Below are 23865 nucleotides of genomic sequence, written 5' to 3' on the forward strand. Positions count from 1 at the left end.
CCCCCCTGCAATGACACGGTGCCCCCCCTAGGGGGCGCACCCCACAGTTTGGGAACCTCTGGTTTAATGAATCACTAAGCAATGTTAAATCCATGATCCAAATAATTAAAGAGTAAGACCCTACAGAAAATCTGCTAAGACATGACCTTTAACCTAAACTGAAAATTAAATTTAATGGACAACCAGCAACAAGACTTAGAAATTGATGCTCACAGCTGCTCTCTGTCCAGCTTACTGAGCTTGAGATATTTTTCACAGAGGAATTGGCTAAAACGTTCAATTTCTTGATGTGCAAAATGGATACAGAAGATCCCTCGAGGCTGTATTTGTAGCCAAAAATGCTTCTACAAAGTATTGACTAAATCAATTCAAAACGCACACTTAGCTTTCCAATTTTATATTTATATGAATACATGTACAATTAGTGGTGGCACTTGAAATTTTCATTAAATTAATTTCAAGGTTTGTAATTATTTTTTTTTTTGTATTTTAAAGCAACATATAAACATAACATTTTAATTAAAAAACTCTTTAAAAATTATTGAATAAACATATGTGTTTTTATAAGTTATTTAGGTCATTCAACCATCATACAAGGGCAAAATACTATTATACCCATTCAGCTTTTTCCTATGAAAAACTACGTTAGAAATGTGGACCGTGGACGCTGACATTAGCGTTGCGGACGTCACTGCTTGCTGCAACATGTTCTGCACTGAAGTGGCATTTTAAGCTTGAATACCTTCTGTGTCTCCTTTTAGCACAACTTTCACATAAAATACTTTTTACCAGAGTCCCATCAGATTACTTTTGAACTAAAAATGATCCCCCAGAAGGTAAAGAAAGGCAGCTTTGTTGTCCATTGCTGTTGGTTATGAGTCATGTTTAAGGGCGTACCAGAACCACAAAAATACAAAAGTTCCAGTTGGAAACTTTGTATGTGGGAAAAAAAAAAAAAAAAAAAACGATCAATGGCGTTTACCTTTTTATCACATTGAAATATATCTAATCTAATTCCCAAGTACTCCTTGTTTATATGCTGGTCTATTTGGAGATCCCAAAAAATCCATTTGAGATTCACGGTGTAACATGAAGTGTTATGTTACACCTTGTGTTTGTGTCTGAATACTTTTTGAAATTACTGTGTTGTGTGAACACTATAGGATATTACTCATGCCACTAGAAAATGGCTACACACCCTCACAGACTCCATTGATGTCCCTCAACCAATAAAATGTGATGTCAAACCAGAGGGATAAAGTTGAAAGGTTTACAGTCAGGCAGTGCAGTAATGAAAAGAGTGTATGTGCAATTGCATTTTATCCTTTCAGATGACAGTTTAATGTAAATGCTCGGTTTGACGCATTGTGTCAACGAATTTGGGTCTCAGACAAAAATTGACTCCCATCACCGAGGCACTCACCTTGCAAAAGTGTGTAGAAGTTGCCAGAGGCAGACAGGTTGGTGGTGACTGTGATATCCTCTCTGTTGGAGCCCTCTGTCTGGATGCGGACCGAACTGTCGGCTTCTGTGCGGTAGCTGCTTACTCTGCCGGTGGGGTAAGTGATGTTGGTTAGTCGTCCGTAACCGTCGTACCTACGATAGAGAGTATTTGAAATAAGGATCAGCTGTAGGGAACAGAACCAATTTAAAAGAAAAAATGACATCTACTTCAGCAATTATGACTTATTCTCTCTTAAGAAAGTATTTCAGTGCTAACCTGGTGCCACAAACTGCAAAATGCGATTGTAAAAAGACAGCAAATCAACCAGTGTAGAAAAGAAAAGATAATAAATTCAATAGTCACCGTTAATTGTCGTGGCACAACAAGCTTTAAAAGTAAAATCTTCAGAGGAGTAATTATACAACCATAGTTTTGAAGATTTTACCTTTTTCAACATTACATGGAAAAAACATAAATTCAATTACTTTATAATGCATAACTTCTAATGATAGAAACCTGTAATCAACCATTGCATAAATAAATATTTGCACCTTTTATTGCAAGATTTTTCTGCTGATTTCAAATGACCTACACATTTTTTAGTCTCAATAAATGCTCAATTAAACTAAAACAAAGTAGCATTTCAAAGAATTATGTTGGTCTGTCATAATAACATAATAATGAAGCTGTTGTTTGATCTTTCTGTTTGCATAAGGCCATCTGCACTTACATTGGAGTTTCATATGAGGCAGGAAGAGATGATGTTCATGTAAAACAGGGTTCACTGACGAGTGCTATGTCAGAATTTGGAATGTGAATCTGTATTTTTATCTGTTTAAAATACCTATAATTAGCAAAAGTGTTTTTAGTTAACAGAAAATAATTTTCTGAGAGTCACACATTTATGGCAATTTTCCAGCTACCTTTAACTCAGTGGCTGTTGGATAATATGGCAGAACTCCAAAGTTGCACCAAGTGTCCGCTTTTGTTAGTTGTGTTTGAAATGCTACAGGAAAAAAGGGTAAACTTCTTCTAAAGAGAAAGGTTTCACAGCAAAGATGAGAAAGCACAAACCTTCTTGGATTTGGAAAACATTTTATTAGCTTAAAAGATTAGCAACATCACCTAATCTCATTATGCAGCCTATGAAAAAGGAGCACTGAAGTGCAAATCCTCTGAGAGATGCTGTCTCTCTCCAGCCTACAAATCAGCTCATCACATACAAGAACATGAGTGGCCAGATTGTTTCATTCTGCTCAGAGAGCACGTCAGCATTGAACAATTTGAAATCTTTCAGATTGCCTGTTCGAGGAGTGAGTGAGCAGTACATTACTTAGAATGAAGACTTTTATCTGTGCACCGAATACATATTAGAACGCCCTCCTCTATGTTGCTGCCTGCTACAATAAAGCCTCTAATAAATGAGACGGCAGGTGCTGGTTTACAGATATTTCCTCAGTGCTCCCATCTCAAATGTCTAATATAGAAAGGAAGAGTGGGAGAAGGATCATCTCAGAGAGATAAATGTTATCTGATCCAAGCTGGTGCAAGGCACTGAGATTCATGCACATTTCTTCCACTCCAGGAAATAGAAAATAGCATCGTAATTAGCATCTAAGCATTTGATCTTCCCTGTCTTCATCTTGTAAACAAACTTAAGCTTTGAAAGCATACATTACTCATGATCTAAATTGTACAGTCTAGCTGCTTAATTTATTCAGCTAGTTTGCCTTCCTCACAAAAGTCCAGTAGACAAATCTTATTCGCATTAGGTGGCTTGATCACTGACCCACACTCTCTCTGTCTCAATTATAAGCCGTGAGCTAGCTAGCTGAGCTGCTAATGGCTGCTGCCTGCCTCGGCTCAGCTGCCCATTAGTTTGCTTTCCTTGAACAAGAGGGGCACACAGGGGCAGGGTGCTCAAAAGAAGCAGAGAACTGTTTCCCCATGGTTGGCCATGAGTCTATTCGGATCGCATCAGCTCTGTGTGACATGTTAGCTCCATGACCTTTCACGCTAGGGCCCAACAATGGGCCGAACACTTCATGTCAACATCACCTGCAGCACAGTAAATGCCAATTTTACGTGGGGTTTTCTTATTTTGCTTGCTGCCTTGAATTTGAGGGGATATAAAACATTTTAAAAGCTTATTGTTGCAATACATGAGCTAAAGCTAAAGACTTTAGCGTGCATGTGGCAAACTCGAGACTTGTGGGCTAATTATGGCTTTCCATAACTATTTCTGTGGAAGCAGAACTTCAGCATATTGCTTGTGTGCTTAAATGTTTTATCAGTCAAATCAAATCAGTTTTTATTTGTGTAGCACCAAATTAGGTCAGTGTGAAAAAATTAAGAACTACTTCTTGAATGCAGAGAAAATTATAACATTTTTAATGGTTTGTTAAAATGTGGTTTTATCAATACATTCTGCCACAACCAGCCTTTTGAAGACATTTATAATCTTAATGGGAAATGAAAATGAAAATGAGTTCGACACCACTGCTTTAGAGAACTAGTGCAGCTTTTTTCAACACATTTCTCTATTTCTACTGGCTGTTGAAATTCACATTACAGCGAAATTATAGCACTGCATCCAAGCTGAGCGGACTGTAGCAAACAGTTTCAATTAATATTTATAAATATGCATCAGACCTGCTGTGTTTAATTTAGTGCGTGATATTCAAATTTTTAAACACTATTAATGCTTGTATATTATTTATGTCAAATTCCACAGAGCAGGGGTGTATCAAGGAATTTTTTTAAAGAGGACTAAATGGGGGCCAATTGATGATCTTTGGGGTGTCACCAAAAATCAAAACCTAGTGTTAAACTTTAAAGAGTGATTCAAATATTGATATAAACATAAATACATAAATCACTTAAATAATTGTAACTAATTCATTCCTTTTCCTAAGAAATTAAAAATATCCACATAAACGTTCTATCTTATAGTAGAAAGTGTTTTGCTTCTTGCAAAAATCTTTTTTTTTCCAAATGACTGAACAGGTTATTGCAGAAATACAATAAAATTATGTGTGACCTCAAACCATTTTGATTAGCAATAAATACTTAGATTACAGGTCAAACTGTAGGAAGACACTTTAAAAATTTACTCAAAAGAGACACTAAAGTCAGTCGCACAGTAGCCCTCCATTTTCCTACAGTTGATCTCAAAGGTCTCTTCTCCTCACAATCATCATCAGCAGCAACCGTAATCTGTTGTAAGATGTTTATAGTAGAGTGGTCAAAAGTTTTTGGGAACATTGATTATAGTAATAAAATTATTTAAGGGTCAGAAGTATGTTTGTGGATACCATAAATGTCAATGGGAGTGAGGTTACCAAGGGTTACAATGAAAAGAAAATTCAGCAGACATTTATTGTTCCCTAGTCGATTCTGAGTCTTATATCTGCACCTAATGAGAATATCCTTTGATCTACACACCACGGGATATAATCACATAATTATTAATACCAGCAAATGTTTAGCAGGGCTCTTTGTTGGATGGAGATAAATGGCAGTTTTGATGGCAGCGAATTCTGCTTCAGAGCCTCAGGTGGTGTTCTGACCTTCAACGCTAATTATTCAAGGAAAAACAAATGCTCTTTATTTGGTCTAAATGAAACATGGATGAACTGATTTGCCTGCAGGTAAAAACAAAGTTATTGCTTGACTTGAAAGAAAAGAAGCAGGAAATTGAGTAATTGAATATCTCCTTTGTTTGGAGCAGACTATAATATGCAACTTTCATAGGAAAAACAACCCCCAAAAAATACAAAGGTAGATATATTTTTAGGAACAAAAGTTACAGTAAATATGTTAATCCAGATTTGTTTATTTCAAGGCATTAAATATATTCAAGGCAACTTTCTGCTTTGCATTTAGTTGTATGGCTGTCATGGTAAAAGGAAAAGATTAAAAACAAACACACGTTAACTTGAAATAATAGTCAAAGAATTCATATTAATTTGACCTTTTTCTCTTTAAAAACATTATAACTGATGCTGTATATTAGTAAACAGATTATGACTTTTTTTTCTCAACATATAACATCAAACTGGAATATTCTAAAGTGCTACACTTATTCTCCATGTCTGTTTATTCACACGAACAAGAAATTCTGACCCTGAAAAACTGTTTTTATTCCATCTTTAAAAAGTCCTTTGTGCAACTTCTGCTCTATGATCTCCCTGTTTCTTTACACATAAGCAAAGGTTGCGGCTCGGATCTAATAATAACCGCAGCTGTTTTGCAGAACGTCAAAAAATATATACTTAAAATTCCAAACACCTAGTGTGTGTTTTGTGGCCAGAGGCAATTTTCTCTACCTCCAGAAATGCAAATATTTGGGTGCATTACTGCTTTCCACTTTCATTCGAAGCATCTCAGGTGACAGCCGAATCAAACACAGGTGATAAATGTGTGTGCATATTAAATGGAGCGTCTGATTACGTGTCAAAGTTACATTCAACTGGTGAGGTGTGACAGATGTCTGAACAGCAAATCTGCTTAATCACATGTTTTGGGATGACATCCTGTTAGCACAGTTCCCACCTTTTGGTACAGCATGTTAGGATAAGGGACAGGCTGCTCAGCACAACTCACAAGAACATGAAATCCTGCGCTCATATGCCGAAGAGTGTGGGAGGGTTTTCAATTGTTCCCACTCAATGTGTGGTTCACCTCAGCCAATTACTACCTCTGGCTATTCTATTATGACTACATTAATCAGCCTTCACATCCCTACGGGTTAAAATTTTCTACCAAGCAGATGCATCTCTATCCATCCTGTATCCAACAATGGAGGGTCTGCAGTCTGTCACTGCAAGGAGGTGTGCAGATGAGTAACATATCACCCGGTAATCCTATTTGGTATGATAACAGCAAACAGGATTACACTCATACTTCCACAGGTCTTGCATTTTCATGGACTTGACATCCAGCCATAAGAGGGGTGTTCATATGCCAAAAAACACTAAATTCACTTTTCTACGAAAACGTCTTAACATAGGATGACAACACAGAATCAAAAGCAGAGATGGAGGCATGAGTCTGTTAGACTCACACTGAAATCTCATAAATGATCTTTACCTCATCTAATTAGGGGTGAAAGTAAGGCAGTAAGTGCAAATCATTCGAATAAAATGACTTACTTATTTTGTGAGAATCCCTGATTAAAAATTCCCAAGCCTGTTTGGCTTCTGATCCAAAGAATAGGATTGGAAGACCCTTGTAACCCTACATATCAATGGTTACAGACTACAGATATTGATAACAAGTTAATCAGTTTAAACACCCAGGATATCCAGGAGAGCAAATTCTTTTTCTTTTTTTTTTAACCTATTTTGTAATCAAGAGATAATCTCTAGACAATGTGGCTTAATGTTTAATCAATGTGAAACTGTAGTGGAATAGTAAACAGATTTCAAGATAAACGTACTAATTGTATTCATATCTACATGTGGTTTAAATATGGGTGAATTTGATAAAAGTCAACGCCTTAGTTTTAGTTATATTTAGATAAAATGCAAACTAATGGGTCAAATTTTCAACATATTTTTTGGCCTACATAAAGATTAATTTCTAGTTCACAGAGCAGGAAAATGCCAACCATATCCAACTTTCCCACAATTTGTCATGATATTAGATTTGTGCCACTTAAAAATATAGTGGGAAATTGGATTAATATGCAATAGTTTTTAAATCGTTGGCAGTCTGAATGGTCATGCTGCATTTTATCTTCATCGCTGACAAAATTCTGCACCAGAGGAAGCTAGACATGGTAAATCTGGATGTAAACAATGGCTGAAAATTATAATTACAAAATTATGAAAGAAGTCTGTGTCACAAAAGGCCGTTGCTAACTAGTTGTCCTTTATTTTTACTAGCTTCCTTTGTTTGTCTTATGATCTTGTAACAATATTGTAAGCTCTCATTGCTGAATAACTTTAAAATCAATTCACAGACTATTGGTAATGTTTCTTAATATTACTTACTCAAAGAAAGTGGTCCATCCATTTTCATTCGTCTTAGAAGAAAGAAGTCCTGAGCTCCCATGATAGGTCATTACAGCTAGTTCTTGACCCTGTGCAGCAACAGTTTTGAGGGCGTTGTTAGTACCAATGGTGAACCAAAAGGTCTGCCCATCAGGGACCATTAGCCACAGAGGCATTCCTGTAGTGTCTCGTCGGATGGTCACTGTATTCTTGTTCTTATCTGTGATACCACTTATATCTCCCTTTCCTGTGTAGGTCAGATTGTAGAGATGGTCTCCTGTTGTCAGACTTTGTGTGAAAATGTGGCTGCCGTTGGAATCAAACAGATAGAGTTCATCATTAATTGGAGAGGATACCTCGTACATACTGAGAGGATTCAGAAAGGGTTTGTTTTTCCGCACGTAACGAATACGAATGTTTCCAAGATCTGCAATATAGAGCTCTCCATCTGGGCACACAGCAAGGGAAGAGGGCGCGTTCAGCTTGGCGTCCTTGGCATAGCCTCCATCTCCAGAGTAACAATCGCAGTTGACGTCATTTTTGCAGTCGCAGCCACTTGGTGCCCCTGCCACCAGAGAGATCTCTCCATTGGTGGACACCTGTCGCACTCTGTTGATTTTCTTTTCATCAGACTCGGCGATGTACAAAACACCATTGTGTGACACAGTTAAGGCATTTGCTGACTCCAGAGTTGCATGGATGGCCACTTTGCTCATGAGAAAGTGATCAATGCCAGGTACTTGGCAGTGCATGGGGCGGCCTGCTACAATGCGGACTTGATGGTTCTCTGAGACTTGTAGAACAACATTGTTGTCCAGAACGTACAGAGAGTTGTCCATGGGGCTCACTGCCAGGTCTGTCGGCCACTCAAGGCGCACCTAGAACAACAAAAATATATTTAAAAAATCAGCTTCAAGTTACAAAGAAGATAATGGAAGAAATATGAATATTAGGCCTCCACGATGTTGGGCATACTTCTAATAATGTGCTAATATTGGAGCTAATATTTTGCTTACCGCTTTAGTGTAAACTCTGAGGAGATTTAGCATACTTAGCTTCACCTAAGTTAACTCTCCTGGATAAATTCTAAAGTGTTGTCTTTTGTAAACTAAGTTGAATAAAGCTTGACATCTTTATTGAGGTTTTGGTCATCAAAACCGCAATAAAGGTCATGAAAACCTCAGTAAAGTTTTTGATGACCTTTATTGATGCTGAGAATTCTTCAAGTATTTACAAGTTTAAATCCATCAGCGTCAGCTAATGCACTAGTTACAACACAATGGTTTAGATCAGAGCATAATCATTTGTTACACAAAGTGTGAAAAAAAAAACAAGCCACAATTTTCAGATCAGATTTTCAGTTTGCTTCATGATGACCTGTCAGAAAATTTCCAGTAAAAAAAACACATTAAAATAGCCGTGATGTGACAAAATATGAGAAGTTCAAGGGTTTTCAATAATTTTGCCCCACATTATTATTATTATTATTGCTATAATACAACAGCACAAGTCCTTGAAAAAAGACAAGAACACCCTCAGCAAACAAAAGCCTGCACTGCCTTTGGCTTTTTGAATTATTAGTTATTGTTCTACTGACAATGTGTCAGGCTTTTAACAAATTGAAATGATTGGATTAATCCCATTTACTGGCCTCCTTCTCCCTTATTGTCCCACTGGGATCTCTAAGAAACATAATCTAGAGTGTCATATTTCACCGGGAGCCTGGGAGCTCACAGGAAGGCTGCTGATTAAATCATGGACCAAAATACAAAAAGTGCTACTGAAAATGCTATTTGCCCATAAAGCGGGAATTCAACAACTCTATGCACAGGCACAGGAGTAACAAATTCCCCAGCTTTCTGATCTTTGCATAACAAAATAAATAAGTCTTAGACTTACATATAAGCCCTTTAGTTTACTATTGAGAAGTGAATGCAATGCTGCCAGAATAATTAATTTGAATCTGACAGGACATTGAGTTCAAGTGGAAAGAGAAACAACTTCAAGCATCACATGCAGTTCATATCCTTTAAACCTCCAGTCATTTTTCACAGGAATCGGGGAGGATTATATAATAGGATAGATGACATAGAACAAACGGGCAACTGACAGAAGATACATGTCAGTTTTCAGTGAGCAAAAAACTGCGTTTACTTGGGTAATGAAAGGGGGGGGACTTTAAATTTCTTAAAACCTATTTCTTGTCAACACTGCGGGTTAAATATTTCATGAGCCTGAGTGTGGAGCGGCTCAGGGGACCTGCCTGTAAGGAGGTTTTCACGCCACTCTGACTGATGAGGGGATATTTCCTGAGCTGTCGTCCCACATGCTGTAACCCGATCACAGCCTGCACTTTATACAGTGGGGCTGCTGTCAGCAATGCCTGCCTGATAGGCCTTTTGCCAACCCCACCCCAAAGGAAAAAACTCCCAAAAGAGTGCTCATGAGGTGGGGGAGCAAATCCCAGATTAGTACCAACACCAAGTTTTTATGGTGGATATTTGAAGGCTACAGATGATTTTCTACCTTCTTTCAGCCATTTCTTTTCTATAGGGCTTGGAAGGTTATCAAAGAAAGAATAAGATGCCATTTTTACTACATTCTCAATTTAAATTGAATGCCAAAGTTTGAGACTTGATAAATCTTTTTAAAGCTGCTAACATCCCAGAACAGGTTACCAGAATGAACTTTAGGGCTTTAAAACCTGCAAAAAAAATATTACATTAAGACTTAGAAGACTTTTCTCTTGCTGTTTAGAGCATAGAGTTGTGCAGTGCTGCTGGTCTTCTGCCATTCAAGTGGCCTAAAGAAGGCTGCTACACCTTTTCTTATATTTCCAAGGCAAATCTATGCATACACAAGGTAATCCATAATGCTTCAACGGAAAAGCTGAAAAAATAAAGAATAAGAATAAATGCATTATATAACAGAAAATACAGTGAATGAAGGTGTTAGTCTGAGTTTTTGATCAAAAACTCCTGTAAAATTGTAAACAGTGAGGAGAACCAGACTTTCTAAGCAAACTAACCAGACTTTCATTAAAGCGGACTAAACAGGACTGAAGTGAACACACCCTTAGTATCTCCAGTATTTCAGGGGCAACACAGCTACAAACAATTTTTAAAAACCAGGTGAGCAACAAATCAAGACAGCAGCTTGTGAATTCTAGGTTATGAACTGTTTCTGTCAAAGATACATAATTCAGTTTGTAAAACTTATTTAGATGCTGCAGTGATTCTGGAGACACAGAATCACTGCAATAACCTGTGTGCTCAGGCTATTGGAGCAAACATTTGTCTTATTCTTCGAATTTTGTCTTAAAAATATCAGCAAAAAAATTGTTGGACTTGTATAAAAGTTCAGGAGAGAAATATGGTGAGGGATTTGTCAGCCTGTCAACAACAGTAAATAAACTTTGGGTATTGTTGCTGTTTTTGCCAATAAAATCAGAAAGATATAACTGCCTTGCTGTTTTTAAATAAATGTCACAGTGAACTTTAAGCTCTGTTTTTCTCCAAAGGCATTCAGCTTCTCTCAGAAATCAGAAATAAGCAAAAAATAAAGACAAAACAGGCCATATAAGATGTGTCTGGAAGACAATAGTTGAAACCAGATTTTTACATACACTGAAAAAAGATACAAACACATTTTATCTCACTTTCTAAAGTTAGATCTAACTTCTATTGATGTAGGTCAGTTACCAACATTATTTCTGTTTTCTACATGCCAGAAAACGAGGACATTTTTAAAGGTCTGACCCAAGTCATATAGTTTAAAAGACAAATTTCCCTGCTGCTGACCAAATGTATGTAAAATTCTAAATTCAAAAAACGTTACAAAAAATATTCTGATAGATTTTCTGGCATTTAGCAAATGCACACAATTTTAGTTACTCTAACTGACCTAAAACAAGAGAAGTTTGGATTGGTTTAACTTCAGATAGTGAGAAATGTTTAGTTTTTGTATTCAGTGTATGTAAATGTCTGGTTTCAATAATATGTCATTTCTGTAAAAGCTTATTTTTACTCAAGGTTATCACACCATGAAAATCTAATACCAACTCCTGAAATTTTCCAATGATTCAGTCTGAAGATTTATTTTTTTATTTGACTAAAATCTGAACTCAGCAGGGAACACAGAAAAGCAAGTCTTTCATTTTGGCAGAAATCCAACAGACTGAAAAAGCAAAACAGGAACAATCTAAGTCCATGGTGTAAACAGATAGACTTCTGAAAAAGTTCAAACTTGTTGTTTTGCAATGAAATAAAAAAAAGTTGAAAGATAAAAACAAAAAAGATTAAAGAGATGAATTAAGAAATATTTTTGCTGCAGTTTCCTCACAGGAGACATGGTGCAGCAAGATAAACTCATCAGAGAGGGAAGAAATTTGACAGTATTTCTTGGCTAAATCAGGTGTGGAACACAACAAAAGTAATGACCACTGCCATGAGCCTTCTCCAGAGAAACCCATTTCTGAGCGAGGTTACAGAGAGTGTTTGAAGTAGGAGCCCGTGTGCTCTGGATGAATTTTTAATGGATGCTTTTTACTGTCTGAGTGTCTCTGGCAGTGCTTGTGTGATTTGTCATCATTGTCAAGCTGCACCCAGCTTGCATGTGTCCTTGCGGCAGCAGCAGTGGGAAGGTGAGTACATATAGGTGCTTGTGTGTGGGAAAAGGTAAAGAACCAAGAAAAGGTAAGGCATGGGCGGTGGGAGGGATGAAATCCCCTCCTGAGGGTGGGAGTCTGGAAATGGGCAGCTGGAGGCTTTGTTCGAGTGTATGAAATCCTATAAACAGAAAAAGCTTTTTTTCCCCCCACTTTCATTTGGCACGCCGGAGCAACTGTTTGCTAGTTGTGCTCAATAATATGCAAAACCAGCTAAATGCTTGAATAATTTGGAGATGTGTAGGTAAGCAGAGTAGAACTGGAAGCACAGTGCCACCTGTGGTTTGGGTGTATCTGCTGTCTGATGAAATGCACTGCATAATTCTGCTCCTATTTCAGGAAAAAAATTGTGTTTGTTGGCTAGCCCTTAAAAATGACTTAAATGTTCAAATGTGTCAGGGAGATCTGTGTTTGTTTCTAATTCTCTGTGTCATCAAATCTGGAGCAGCAAGATCTGGTAGACCCTTCTGCTGTACCATTTTCAGAAACTGGTACAGCATTTAGATGTAGAAAATTTAAATAAAGTACATTTTGAATGAAATGAAACAGATTCAATTATAATACTGGGGACACTTCTGCTAATACACAAATAGTGGAGCAAATGTTTTGTTTAGTGCTTTTGGTAATCTAAAAGAACATTTAGCACATTCAATTTTTAAGTCTTGCCAAACATTTTTAATTGGAGTTAATCATGGTCTTGAGTGGGTGATTCTAACACAAATTTGTTTTCATCTAAGGTTGTTTTGTCTGTTGTAGCTCTGACAGTATGGTAAGTGTTGTTCTATTTTAAGGTGAACCTCTATCCTACTTCCAAGACTTTTGTAGCCTCAAAGTTATATCCAGCAGGATTACCCTGTATTTAGCTCTATCCATGACTCTAACCCAGTGGTGGGCACACTTCCTCTAATGCGCCAATAGCAGAGCTAATTTTTGTTTGGCGCTTTAGCGGTCTTGCTAACTTTGAAAACATTTAGCGCACCTAGCTTCCCCTAAATAAATTTTTCAAGAGGAATTTTAAAGCGCTAATTTACTTGACTGTTAGTAAACTTTCAGTTGAAAAAAATCTGACATCTGTGATGAAGTTGTGGTTACTGACTGTTAGGAACTCTTCAAGAAGTTAACAGTGTACTGTCAAGTAGTTAACTTAACAGCTACAGAGACTGTCAACTAAAAAGTTAGTGCAACGAGGTTAGTGGTGCTCACCACTGGTCTATTGCAATATATGTCTGCTCCATCAGACTAAAAATGTAACAATTAAAAAAAAAAATAAAAGCCTTTAAAATATTTGGAAGTTTTAACTTTCTTCTTCTTATTTAATCTCTGACATACATTACAGTTGTTTCAGAAGCTTGGTTCTAGTTCCTGCTTCTAACTAACCAGCTAGGTCACTATGTTTAACAAGTTTTAAACTCTTTTAGCCACTCCTTTTCAAAAAACAATGAGAAACAAATGTAACAACTTTTATAACATTATCAGAGACTGACATGAAAGAACACACTGTCCTCACTCTTCTAAGTGAGAAGTGATGCTGGTGTCCCATATCAAAGTCTGTCATGTTGGAGCTGGATGTACTTCCTACATGACCAGACTACAAATAAATATCTTAAATCTTTCTCTAAAAGAAATTACAGCATTTCTTTGGTCACTTTTGGTCCATTTAGCTTGTTAATGTATATTGAAATGTATACTGAAAAAAGGCAAAAATCACTACACTAAAGACAAAAAGAGTTAAATAGCAGCTTCATAGTCATAAACATTCCATTTAGATGATAGCAGGATTACAATATGCAATATAAAAGATTATCCTAGTTCAGCCTAATTTCACAATGACAGATATTTTTAACACTCCTGGTTATGAAGAGTTTCACATGCTTGAAAAGACCAAGTTTCTAGGCCTCTATAGCCCTCCCTTCAAGTTGTCATCAGCCGCATTTTTTCCCCAAAACTTCCAAATATATGGATAGTATATTCATTTTCGAAAAGGTAGTTTAAACAAACTCCCTTGACTCTTCCTTAACAGTCTGTAGTTTGGATTTAATATAAGTTTTGTATACAAAAATACATCTAAAAGACATGTTGTAAAATGACAGCAGAATAACTGACTGTACCTGTGAGTCTTATTCATATTAGCTTATACAATACTTTGAAAAAAAAAAGTCAATGCAAAAGAGTTCTGCCTCAGAAAATGTCTGCATCAGCAGGTAAATTAATTTAGATAGCAGTAAAGGGTCAAAACCCTGCAGAAAATAGATAAGAGCATGAGAAGGAACACAAAAGAGAGGCCATACCTGAGAAATGTCCATAACGGCATCACAGCTGAGAGGTCGAGCAGAGGTTAAGTCATTATAACCCAGAAGAGTGGAAATGATACCATTCTGATCAATCCTGCGAATCATGGTTCCATCCACAAAGAAGATTACCCCATACTTATCCACCGTAATGCCTGCAGATAAAAGTCACACTCTAAGAACAGGAGGAAATATCCATCCGTTTCATCTTGCTTATCTGTACCTAATGCGAAGACAGAGCGCTACTATATGACAATTAAGAGGTATCAGCAGCAATAACGTACAACACTAATTATACCAATGAAAAGTAATGCAAGGATTGATTTTGTAATCAGTAATGGAGAACAATAGAACTATCTGAGCAGATGATAATTACTATAACTATTGATTAAATTACACCTAAACCTGGAGCAGTGAGGTTTATGCATCTTCTGCTTTCTGGCTGATTGACTGGTGCAATCTACTTTAATTGTAACATACTATATGAGTTTATGTATGTTTTAATTATAGAAACAGACACATTTCATACTAAAGGAAAAAAATTGATTGATTTAAAACTCTGTACATTACATTTAGTCTTCCAGATAATCTTTCATGTAAAATGTAGTGACTTTCTAAATTCAAAGTTTATAGTGTTATTTGTTACAATTTATCAATTAAAAGCAGAAAATCATGATGGATTTATGTAAAATACTTTTACAGTAGGTTTTAAATATGGACCCAGCCACGATGGAAAGATGGATGGACAGGAGAAAGAAAGAAAGAAAGAAAGAAAGAAAGAAAGAAAGAAACAAAGAAAGAAAGAAGGAAAGAAAGAAAGAAGGAAAGAAAGAAAAAAAAGAAAGAAAAAAAGAAAGAAAGAAACAAAGAAAGAAAGAAACAAAGAAAGAAAGAAAGAAAGAAAGAATGATTGAAGTAACAAAAGAACAAATAAAAACTAAACAGAATGGAAGGAAGAAAAAAGGGAAGGAATGAAGGAACAAACATGATGAAAACTAAACAAAATGGTAGGAAGAGATCAGAAAATGACTCTTCCATGCTTTTCCCATCAATGAAGGCACCTTGATCATTCATTCCAGCTCTGGTGAAACATTACCTCTGGGATTGGTGAGAGTGGCCTCAACAGCTTTCCCTCCGTCCCCGCAGCGAGCGTCGTCATATGGGAGACACTGGTCACCGGTTCCAGCCACCAGCTCCAGATTCTTAGCAACGTTGTTCACAACAGTCAGAGATTTGACCCTGAACACCTTCCTGCTGCCCGTATCGGACAGGTACACGGCGCCGTCCACAGGACTGGAGGCCAGGTAGTACTTCTGAGCAGGGCTGTTGCTGGGCAAAGGGAAGGGAGAGGAAAGGAGTCAATAAAACTGGAAGCAGCTACATCGCTTTCAATAAGAAACATTGTGTAATACAATTAAAATGGATTCAAAAGCCATTTATAGAGTCAATTGGGCACAATTACAGTTTAAAACCAGGACACAGAAAGATGAAAAAATAGAATGAGATTAAACATGACAAAGTGAAATGAGATTAAACGTGACGAAGGCGTAGAGTCATCTACAATAAAGTCTGAATCAAGGACCTCTGTTTGTAAACTGAACAACAGAAACGCACCATAAAAATAGATTTTCATCCTTTTTGTCCCCGTCAAATTACTTTAACAATGACACAGTTCAAGCATAATTCAGAATACAAAGAAAAGAAACAGTTGGACGGGTATCAGTCTTTTGGGTCCAGTAGTTGCTTTGACAGAAATCCTAATTATTACCCAAAAGAAAGACAGAAAATTCCTGTTATCTAGTCTGAAAACAACGAAGGGAAACCAGCCATTGCAGCGCAGCAGTCTGGTTACTCTTTCAAATACAAATGCATTGTATTTTATTTTTACCTTGCTGCTCTTGGTAAAAAGCAAATAACACTGAACCAAAGATTCAAAGGCATTAGGCATCCATCAGGCAGACATCTTTGCGCAGAAACATATCCTGTGTAATTCCCAGCAAAATCAACAAAGTAATCCTTTAAAGCTTGGCGAGATTTCCAGCAGTGACATACAGACAATAGAACCAAACACGGCCAAGATACATAAAATCTCCTGGTTTCCAAAAATGAAGATAGATGGTGAAAAACAAAGATGGCAAAAGAGAGCTGTTTATGAATCCATACAAGGACAAATGAGGTGACAGATAGGGCTGTTTTATTGTTAAATCTCCTGCATTCTGTGATAGATGCAAGCCTCTGCAGAAAAATCGATGGATATTTTCTGACTTATAAAACATACCTCGCCTGCCACATTTATTTTCCCCCCTGGTAAAGATGCGTAAAAAGCCTTGAAATAAATTCATTTTTGCAGTAGTAATCTCTTGAAATCATCCAGGGTCCTTTCTTATGCTCTCTTCAGCTGAACTTGTAGGTTTTCTATTGCGTTTATGTCTGGGGACTGCAGAGGCCACTGAAGAGGGGTAAAGTTTTGTATGGGGAAATTTTTATTTAGCAGATTTGATCACCTGTTTGGCCAAAGGTCAGTATACAGTTGAAAGACCCACCTGTGATTAATTTTCAGTTTTCTGGTAAAGGTCACTCAAGTTCCATTTTAAAATCTTCTGGTAGCTCAAAGATGCACTTTGAAAGACAAACAGGCCCACAGAATCACGTATCCTCTGATAAACATGACGGTGGTCCAGGAAGTGTTTGTCACCAAAAACTCAATATTACCCTGACGACCTTTGACAGACTTGTGAGTTTGCAGTACAAAATTCCAATGACCTTGTTGTAGGTGCATGAAATGATGTGGCTTTCTTTTATTGACAGCAACTTAATGTCATCAGTGTGCTGATGCGCCTCAGCAAATTTGTTGAACAGCTTTTAAGAAGTTTGCTCGTAGCGACATACAATGGTTGTTATGGAGACGTGGTAACTGAACTGGCAGCAAGCTTTGATGATTCCTTCATCTCTCCTTCCATTTTGCTCTCAAACTATAAAAATGGGTCCTCATTAAGCCCAGTGGCTACAAGAAATAAGTAGCTGCATCATGTGGCATTTATAACAATAAGTTATTGATACAAAGAACAACTTAAAAATGTGAAAAAAATATATTTTTAAAGGTTTCGTTATTGGTTTTCAGTACAAGTGCAAAAATATTTGCTGGTTTAACGTTTTGCACAGCTAAACAACTCTATCATAATGAACTGAAAATATTTATCTGTGAAGCTATTTCTTAAAATAAAATGTTTTTTTTGTTCAGCAAAGTAATTTTTGTCGCAACATTAAACATGTTGACAGTTATCATTGTCAACATATGGCACAATTCTGCCAGAACCGATAAGCTTTGTGGAGAGGCCTGTCATCTTGGCATCATTCAAAGTGGATTAAGACAGTATTTCAGGTTCAACCTTGGGGGTTCTTTTAGCATGACAGCACTGCTAGCCTATGTTTCTAAAATACAAGAGGGAAGGCAAGTGGGTCTGTGCTATTGTCATCTCGGGTACATAATATTAAATGACACTTGACCTTCAGTGTATCAGTGGTGACAGCAAACCTCAGGCGCATGTGTCGAAACACGACCAGTGACCCAACCGACTCATTGGCTGCTTTTCAACACAAGTCAGATGCAATGTGCTGGCAAAGAGAATATAGGTGGATCTCAGTAGATCACAGTTATTTTTGCTTTAATCCAACCCAATTTAAAAAATGATCATATTCTATGGATTCAATACACATAGAGGAATATATCAATTATGCATTTTGATTAGTGTAGGTGATTATATTGTCTCAAAGCTAAGGAAAAAAAATACTATTTTTGTACTATTTGAGAGAAAATTAGAAATTCTCCAATAGTTACAGTTGGCATGGCCAAAATATTTTAGCTTAATTTTTTTAAATTAATGGTAAAATGAGCTATAAGATTGTATAACAATTTCTGACATAAAAATGGTCAAATGGCACTCTAAAGAAAAGGATGAATGAGTTTACTCAAATTTGCTGCATTTTGTCAAGCACCTACTATAAATATATAATATTAAATAAACACTTAAAAGTACTCTGTGTCTCAAACTGTTTTGCCTACTAAAAGTAAATTATTAAAAAAATCTAACACCATTGCCACACAGCAGTGGTAGACACTGTAAACTAAAACACTATTCGAAAACAGTAGTTCCGCTAATGTTAAAGCATTACACTGACATGGAAGTTAGCAGAAGCTAATACTAATGTGCTAACATCAATTGAAATCATATCTGTGCTTGAAAGACTGCAACCCTCAAGCTCAATTTAATTTTGAGATTATAATTCACATGCTATACAATGTCGTCAGATGTTGTATTTGTTTATTTCTTATTCTCTACTGTCTGTGTTTTGTTGCCAACTTTTTAATGATTTTCTAGCTTTTGAGATGTACCTGTACACTGAATACTCAATACTGTTGGTCTGTAGTAAATTTCAGTAAGTGGTTTCTGATATGTGAATTACCTTCAAGCTTCTAGTTGCATGTAAAACACTGCTGGCTCCCTGGCGTAACATTAAGCTGTGACCTATATATACCATCTACAGTCACTGACTTATAGTTTGTGGAAAATCGTTGGGTTTTGTTGCAAGCTATTGTGGAATTGGTCAGAGAGGATTAGCTAGATCACTAGAGAACTACAGCTAAATCACCCAATTCCCAATCCTATCGCCAGCTATTACATGAACAAGAAGTGGTCATCCATTTTGCACCAACTCTTGCTGTACCTTTCCTGGACAAATCTCCTTTTTTAATTTGCAAATGTAGCATACAGAGTTTAAAGGGCTGCGGCTCTGATATCTCTTTAGTGGAGCTCCTGCGAGCAGAGCTCACGTATGATGTATAAGTTAATGTGTAAAAAGGAAAATAACATTTAACCCCTGCAAAAAAAGAAATTGAGAAATAAAGTGACAGAAAAATAATATAAAACAAGAGCAAGTGACCAGAATTGCATTGCCTTTTATCTTCATTTCTACTATGTGTTTCAGAGCTTAAGTCAAGGCCCTTGGACAGAAAATCAATCAATAGCCCTTCACCTGAGACACGGCATCTGAAGAGGGCATGCTAAGATTTCCCTCGTTGCCTACTGCCATGGAAAATGAGGTGTCTGTATCTTAAGCTACTGATAAAATCTTTACCTATAGTTTATTGGACTCATCTGCAGATATAGCAAAATGAAACTACAGCTGGTTTTAATTCTTCAGTTTTATGTACCAAAAAATGGTCAGTAGATTCTACATTTCCACACTTGGATTAAACAAAGAATCGTTTTATAAGTTCGAAATTTTGACCGAGCCTTTTTCATAAAAAACTCAAATGCTTAAAAAACCAGCTGTGGATGATCTTCAGTTGGTGGACGGATGGCTTCACTCTACAATGCATTGGTTGCGGAGTTGAAAATTGACTTGTAGACTGAGAACTACACTGAATCAGTGGCTATCAGGCAATGCAATATCATCAACCCACATCCACTGTGCTCAACAAATGGTAGGAGGTGTTTGTAGAAGTTATCTGGCAATTTGCAGACATTGCTTCACTAAAGTCCTGGCTGAGAATATCTGAAGAGGGCGCAGAGATTTTGTGGGAGAGAAAATAAGAACTCGTCTACAGAGAAAAATAAAGAAAAATTAAATCTGGATACTGCAAGGTACCCGGAGCATGTGGCTGTAAAATAAGTCCAAATCATCACTCTTCCGCCGCTGTGCTTGATAGTTAGTCTAAAACATTTGTGCAGAATATTCACTAAACATTGTTACAATGGTCAATGTTACAGAAGTCTTGCTCGTTTAAAGGTGTCCTCATATCTGACACATTTGGTCCACTTTAATCAGATCAAAGTTTGTTTCCCCCGTCGGATCGGATATTTTGTGAAGTTGTGAATCCACTCATATGAACTCAGGGGTGGACCAAACAACTGGACCGAGACCCACTTTTTGAGGCGGTTTTGTCCACTTCCAAACAAACTCTGATGCAGTCTAGTCTTGATCTGAACCAACTACAAGAAATGTATGTCTTTTTGACTTTACGCTCCTCTGTTGGTGAGCATTATCGTAAAAATGTGCCGCTCAGTGTTGCTAACGCTACTGCTGCATGTAGCAATTGTAATGAAACTGTACCTGATCTGCTGTTTTCTGCTTAGCGATGCTGCTGCCAGCATATTAAGGGTCAGGGCACACTCATTCAGCTGGCACTGTTCCACAATTAGAAATATTCACCACAAAAACAGCATTGAATGAGCTGCTCTTGACATTAAAAATAATTTTGCTGTTGCAATAGTGGCACAATTGTGCACAACAGGTAGTTTTTGTTTACAAATTGAAGTCTTATTGCAAAAAAGCACAATGTGAATCGAAAAACATCACATGGGAAAAAAAGTCTGCAGATCTAAGGACTTTTCTGTTGTGAATGCACCTCAAGATGCAACTGTACAAGCCTGTGATATTATTTGGAAGATACATGCATAACAAAAATAAAAGGACAAAAACCAGGTACTGATTAATTCTCAACTTTAAACGCTTTCCTTCATGGCTACATTCTTACACCAGCTGCTTGTTTAAAGAGAGACAAAGTAGAAAGGGAAAACGTGAAGCTTGGTTCTCCTTTGGGTATGTTAAACTGTATCCAGATGTACCTAATAAACTGGCTCACTCTTAAATGTTGATGGCTGTTCATAAATTGAGATTCCAACAAAGACAAACAACTAATGAAATTGTAACAACAAACAGGGTGACGGTAAAATTTTTTATGTAGGGCTTACCTGTGCCTGAAGTCTTTATTTCTTTCAAAGTTAGCAAAAAGCAGGAAAAGTGAGAGAGGAAAGAACAGAAAGAAGAGGAAAAGGTAAGTTGTTAGTAGAAAAAAATCAAAAAGAAGTGGATGGAATTAAGCAAGAGAAAAAACTGACTATAAACATTCTTTTTATCTATATCTGTGAAGACATTAAGTGGCAGAAGAAACTGCTGTATTGTTTCCAGGACATCATCTGTTGAAGTCCTATTACATCCTTTTTAGGTCCTTTGAAGGACCAAACTCCAGCTGATGCAGGTGAATAAAAGTGGCAGACCATCAATCCTCTGCCTTTAGGGCATTTCTGTCTATCTCAATTGCACTAGGTAGTTTATAGCCTGCGTATAAGCCCATTTAAGCTGCTCGTAGTCCTGAGCGAATGTTAGCAGGCTGCTCCTCTGTTACCTCAGCTCCAGGACGCTGGTGACGTTCCCTGTGGTGAAAATCCTCCTCACATAGTTGAAGTCGCCCACATACAGACTTCCATCTGAGCCGCAAGCCAGAGCCACGGGGGCCAGGAGTTTGTTTCCGTCAGCAAGGCCGTTACAGCTGGGGCAGGAGATGCTGCGCCTGCGCCCGTTTCCCATCACGCTGCCGATTACGGGCGGCTGCTGGGAGATGAACACGTTCTCTCCATTGCCCATGTGAAGAATGCCTGATGAGGACACAGAAAACACACAGGTGACACCTGCAAAGCACTCTCCGCTTAGCAGCGTTTCAGCGTATATTTTGCACACAAGATAATGGAAGATACTGTTTGTTTTTAAATGCTGCTCATGGCGTTGCGCCTTTGTTTTGATCTTCTATAAGCACTTCGCCCAGTCAGGGCTCTTTGACTCACTGACCAAAATCTTTTAGAAGTCCCTAGGAATTTATTACCTTTTGAATTGCAAACCATCAGTGACCAATTTTGGTTTACAGCTAAGGTAAAAACGCATTTGTTTGGAACTGCTTTCAGCACATTGCAGCACTGGGACACTTTTTTTGTTTCTACTAATGTCATTTTGTTTGTTTTTATTCTATTCCCTTTTTTTTATTACTGCACTAATGGAAAGCACTTCGGTTCAGTAGTCACTGTTGTAAAGTGCTATACAGATAAAATTTGATTGATTGACAAGAGGAACAAATTTAAAGCCCTGTGGTCAATGGATACATTCAGATTTTTCATAATACTTAGTGTTTTGCAAAAGTATCTATATATTTTTTTTATTTTGCCAAATTAACAACCACAAACTTGCATTTGTATTTTATTGTGATTCATGTCAAAGATTAAAACAAGGCAGAGTTGAGTTGCAAAGCGACGCATGAAGTTAATTTGTTTTTCCAGTAAGTCAAAAAAAGATTGACATTAATTTGTATTAAGTCAACATTTTCACTGCAACTAAAACTGCAAGTCTGTTAAGCTCAATTCTCTAACAGTTTTCTATATTTTCTTTTTATAAAACATCACAAGATTAATCTTTTTTTTTTGCAATAACTTTTTTTAAGTTAAAGAAAAAAAGTTAATGAATTGAAATTGAAAATGAACAATAAAATGTTTTTCAGGAATTATTAATATGTTCAAACCGATACAGTTTTGCATAGAAATATATAGGTTACCTTCTGCACGTAGTCACAAATTTATTACTTAGATTTTTTTCATTTGTCATTCAGATCTTTGTGAACTTCAAGGAATTGTACTTTTTGCCCAGTCACAGACAGCAGCCAGGTAGCTGCAAGTCATATAAATGCACAATACAAAGGACCTCAATTTATCCTCCTCATACAAGAGAAATTATTACCTCTAGACTCAATCTTACACTGCGGCAAAGTTTGATCGGATCACAAATGTAAAAAGAAGAATGTAATTGAAGACAGATTAGAAGATGATGTGACTTTAAATAGGTTTGTATCTGTGGCGAAAGGCGTGGAAATTGCAAGGCGGGTCTGTGTTTGCAATAAGAGGTCATCTCAGTGGATGAAAACACAGGCACAATTTCACGCCAAAATGGGGACCAAGAGCTGTGGCTCGAGTGAAATCTCTTGGAGCAAGAAAAATACACCTCACAAACACAATCTTAATCACACAGACTAAAATAACAACACACCTGAATTGTTCCCATTTCTCTACCTCCAAATTCAGGGGCTTCAAAGTCAAGGATTCAGAAACACACACACACACACACGCACGGACAGCTTTGATATTTTTCACATCGCTGGTGCCAATTCATTATTGGAAAATCCCCAAATATGTAAATGTAAAGATGTTCCTGCTGGTCAGTCAATGTAATCATATTTGAAATTCAGCATCTGGATGTCTGCGGTGGTTTTTCTGCTTCTGATGGTACTCGGTGACCTGACTTCTCAGAGCAGAACAACATGTGGGCTATCAGAAACGATCAGCCAAGCATCTCTTTCCTGGGACGTGATTTAATCTTTGGGACTGCTGCTGCTCTGAGCAGCAGTCTGACAGCAATTAAATTAGGGATGATTCTAAAAATGCTGGGCATGGATGAGACGCGGAGGTGCCAAACAGGGGAGGGGAAGGGGATGTGAGGGTGGAGAAACTGGCAGTGCTGGTTTAAAAAGCCGGGAGGCACTTCTATCCATCCTCTGGACACCATGTCCAGGCTTGGTGCCTTATAGATCAAAGTGCCACCTTTCTGAACAATTTTCAAGTATGCCTCATCTCCTTAGATGAGACTCTC

The 23865-nt window shown here is 37.3% G+C and overlaps 1 protein-coding gene across 13 annotated transcripts in view; it reads right to left on the minus strand.

The window, feature by feature from the left end:
• Positions 1-23865, minus strand: part of tenm4 (teneurin transmembrane protein 4) — a 209133-nt gene that overhangs the window by 21785 nt on the left and 163483 nt on the right. For 9 of the 13 annotated variants that reach the window (XM_016660825.1, XM_016660827.1, XM_016660824.1 and 6 more), the window contains 6 exons: positions 21584-21833; positions 21150-21170; positions 15491-15723; positions 14395-14549; positions 7441-8318; positions 1424-1596 (listed from right to left, as the gene is read on the minus strand). In XM_016660825.1, the coding sequence (XP_016516311.1) occupies positions 1424-1596; positions 7441-8318; positions 14395-14549; positions 15491-15723; positions 21150-21170; positions 21584-21833 (1710 nt within the window). The remainder of the gene's footprint in view (positions 1-1423; positions 1597-7440; positions 8319-14394; positions 14550-15490; positions 15724-21149; positions 21171-21583; positions 21834-23865) is intronic. The other 4 variants (XM_016660826.1, XM_016660823.1, XM_016660820.1 and 1 more) reach the window with 1 other exon arrangement.

This window comes from Poecilia formosa, unplaced genomic scaffold, assembly GCF_000485575.1.
Source record: "Poecilia formosa unplaced genomic scaffold, Poecilia_formosa-5.1.2 Scaffold299, whole genome shotgun sequence".
Lineage (NCBI taxonomy): Eukaryota > Metazoa > Chordata > Actinopteri > Cyprinodontiformes > Poeciliidae > Poecilia > Poecilia formosa.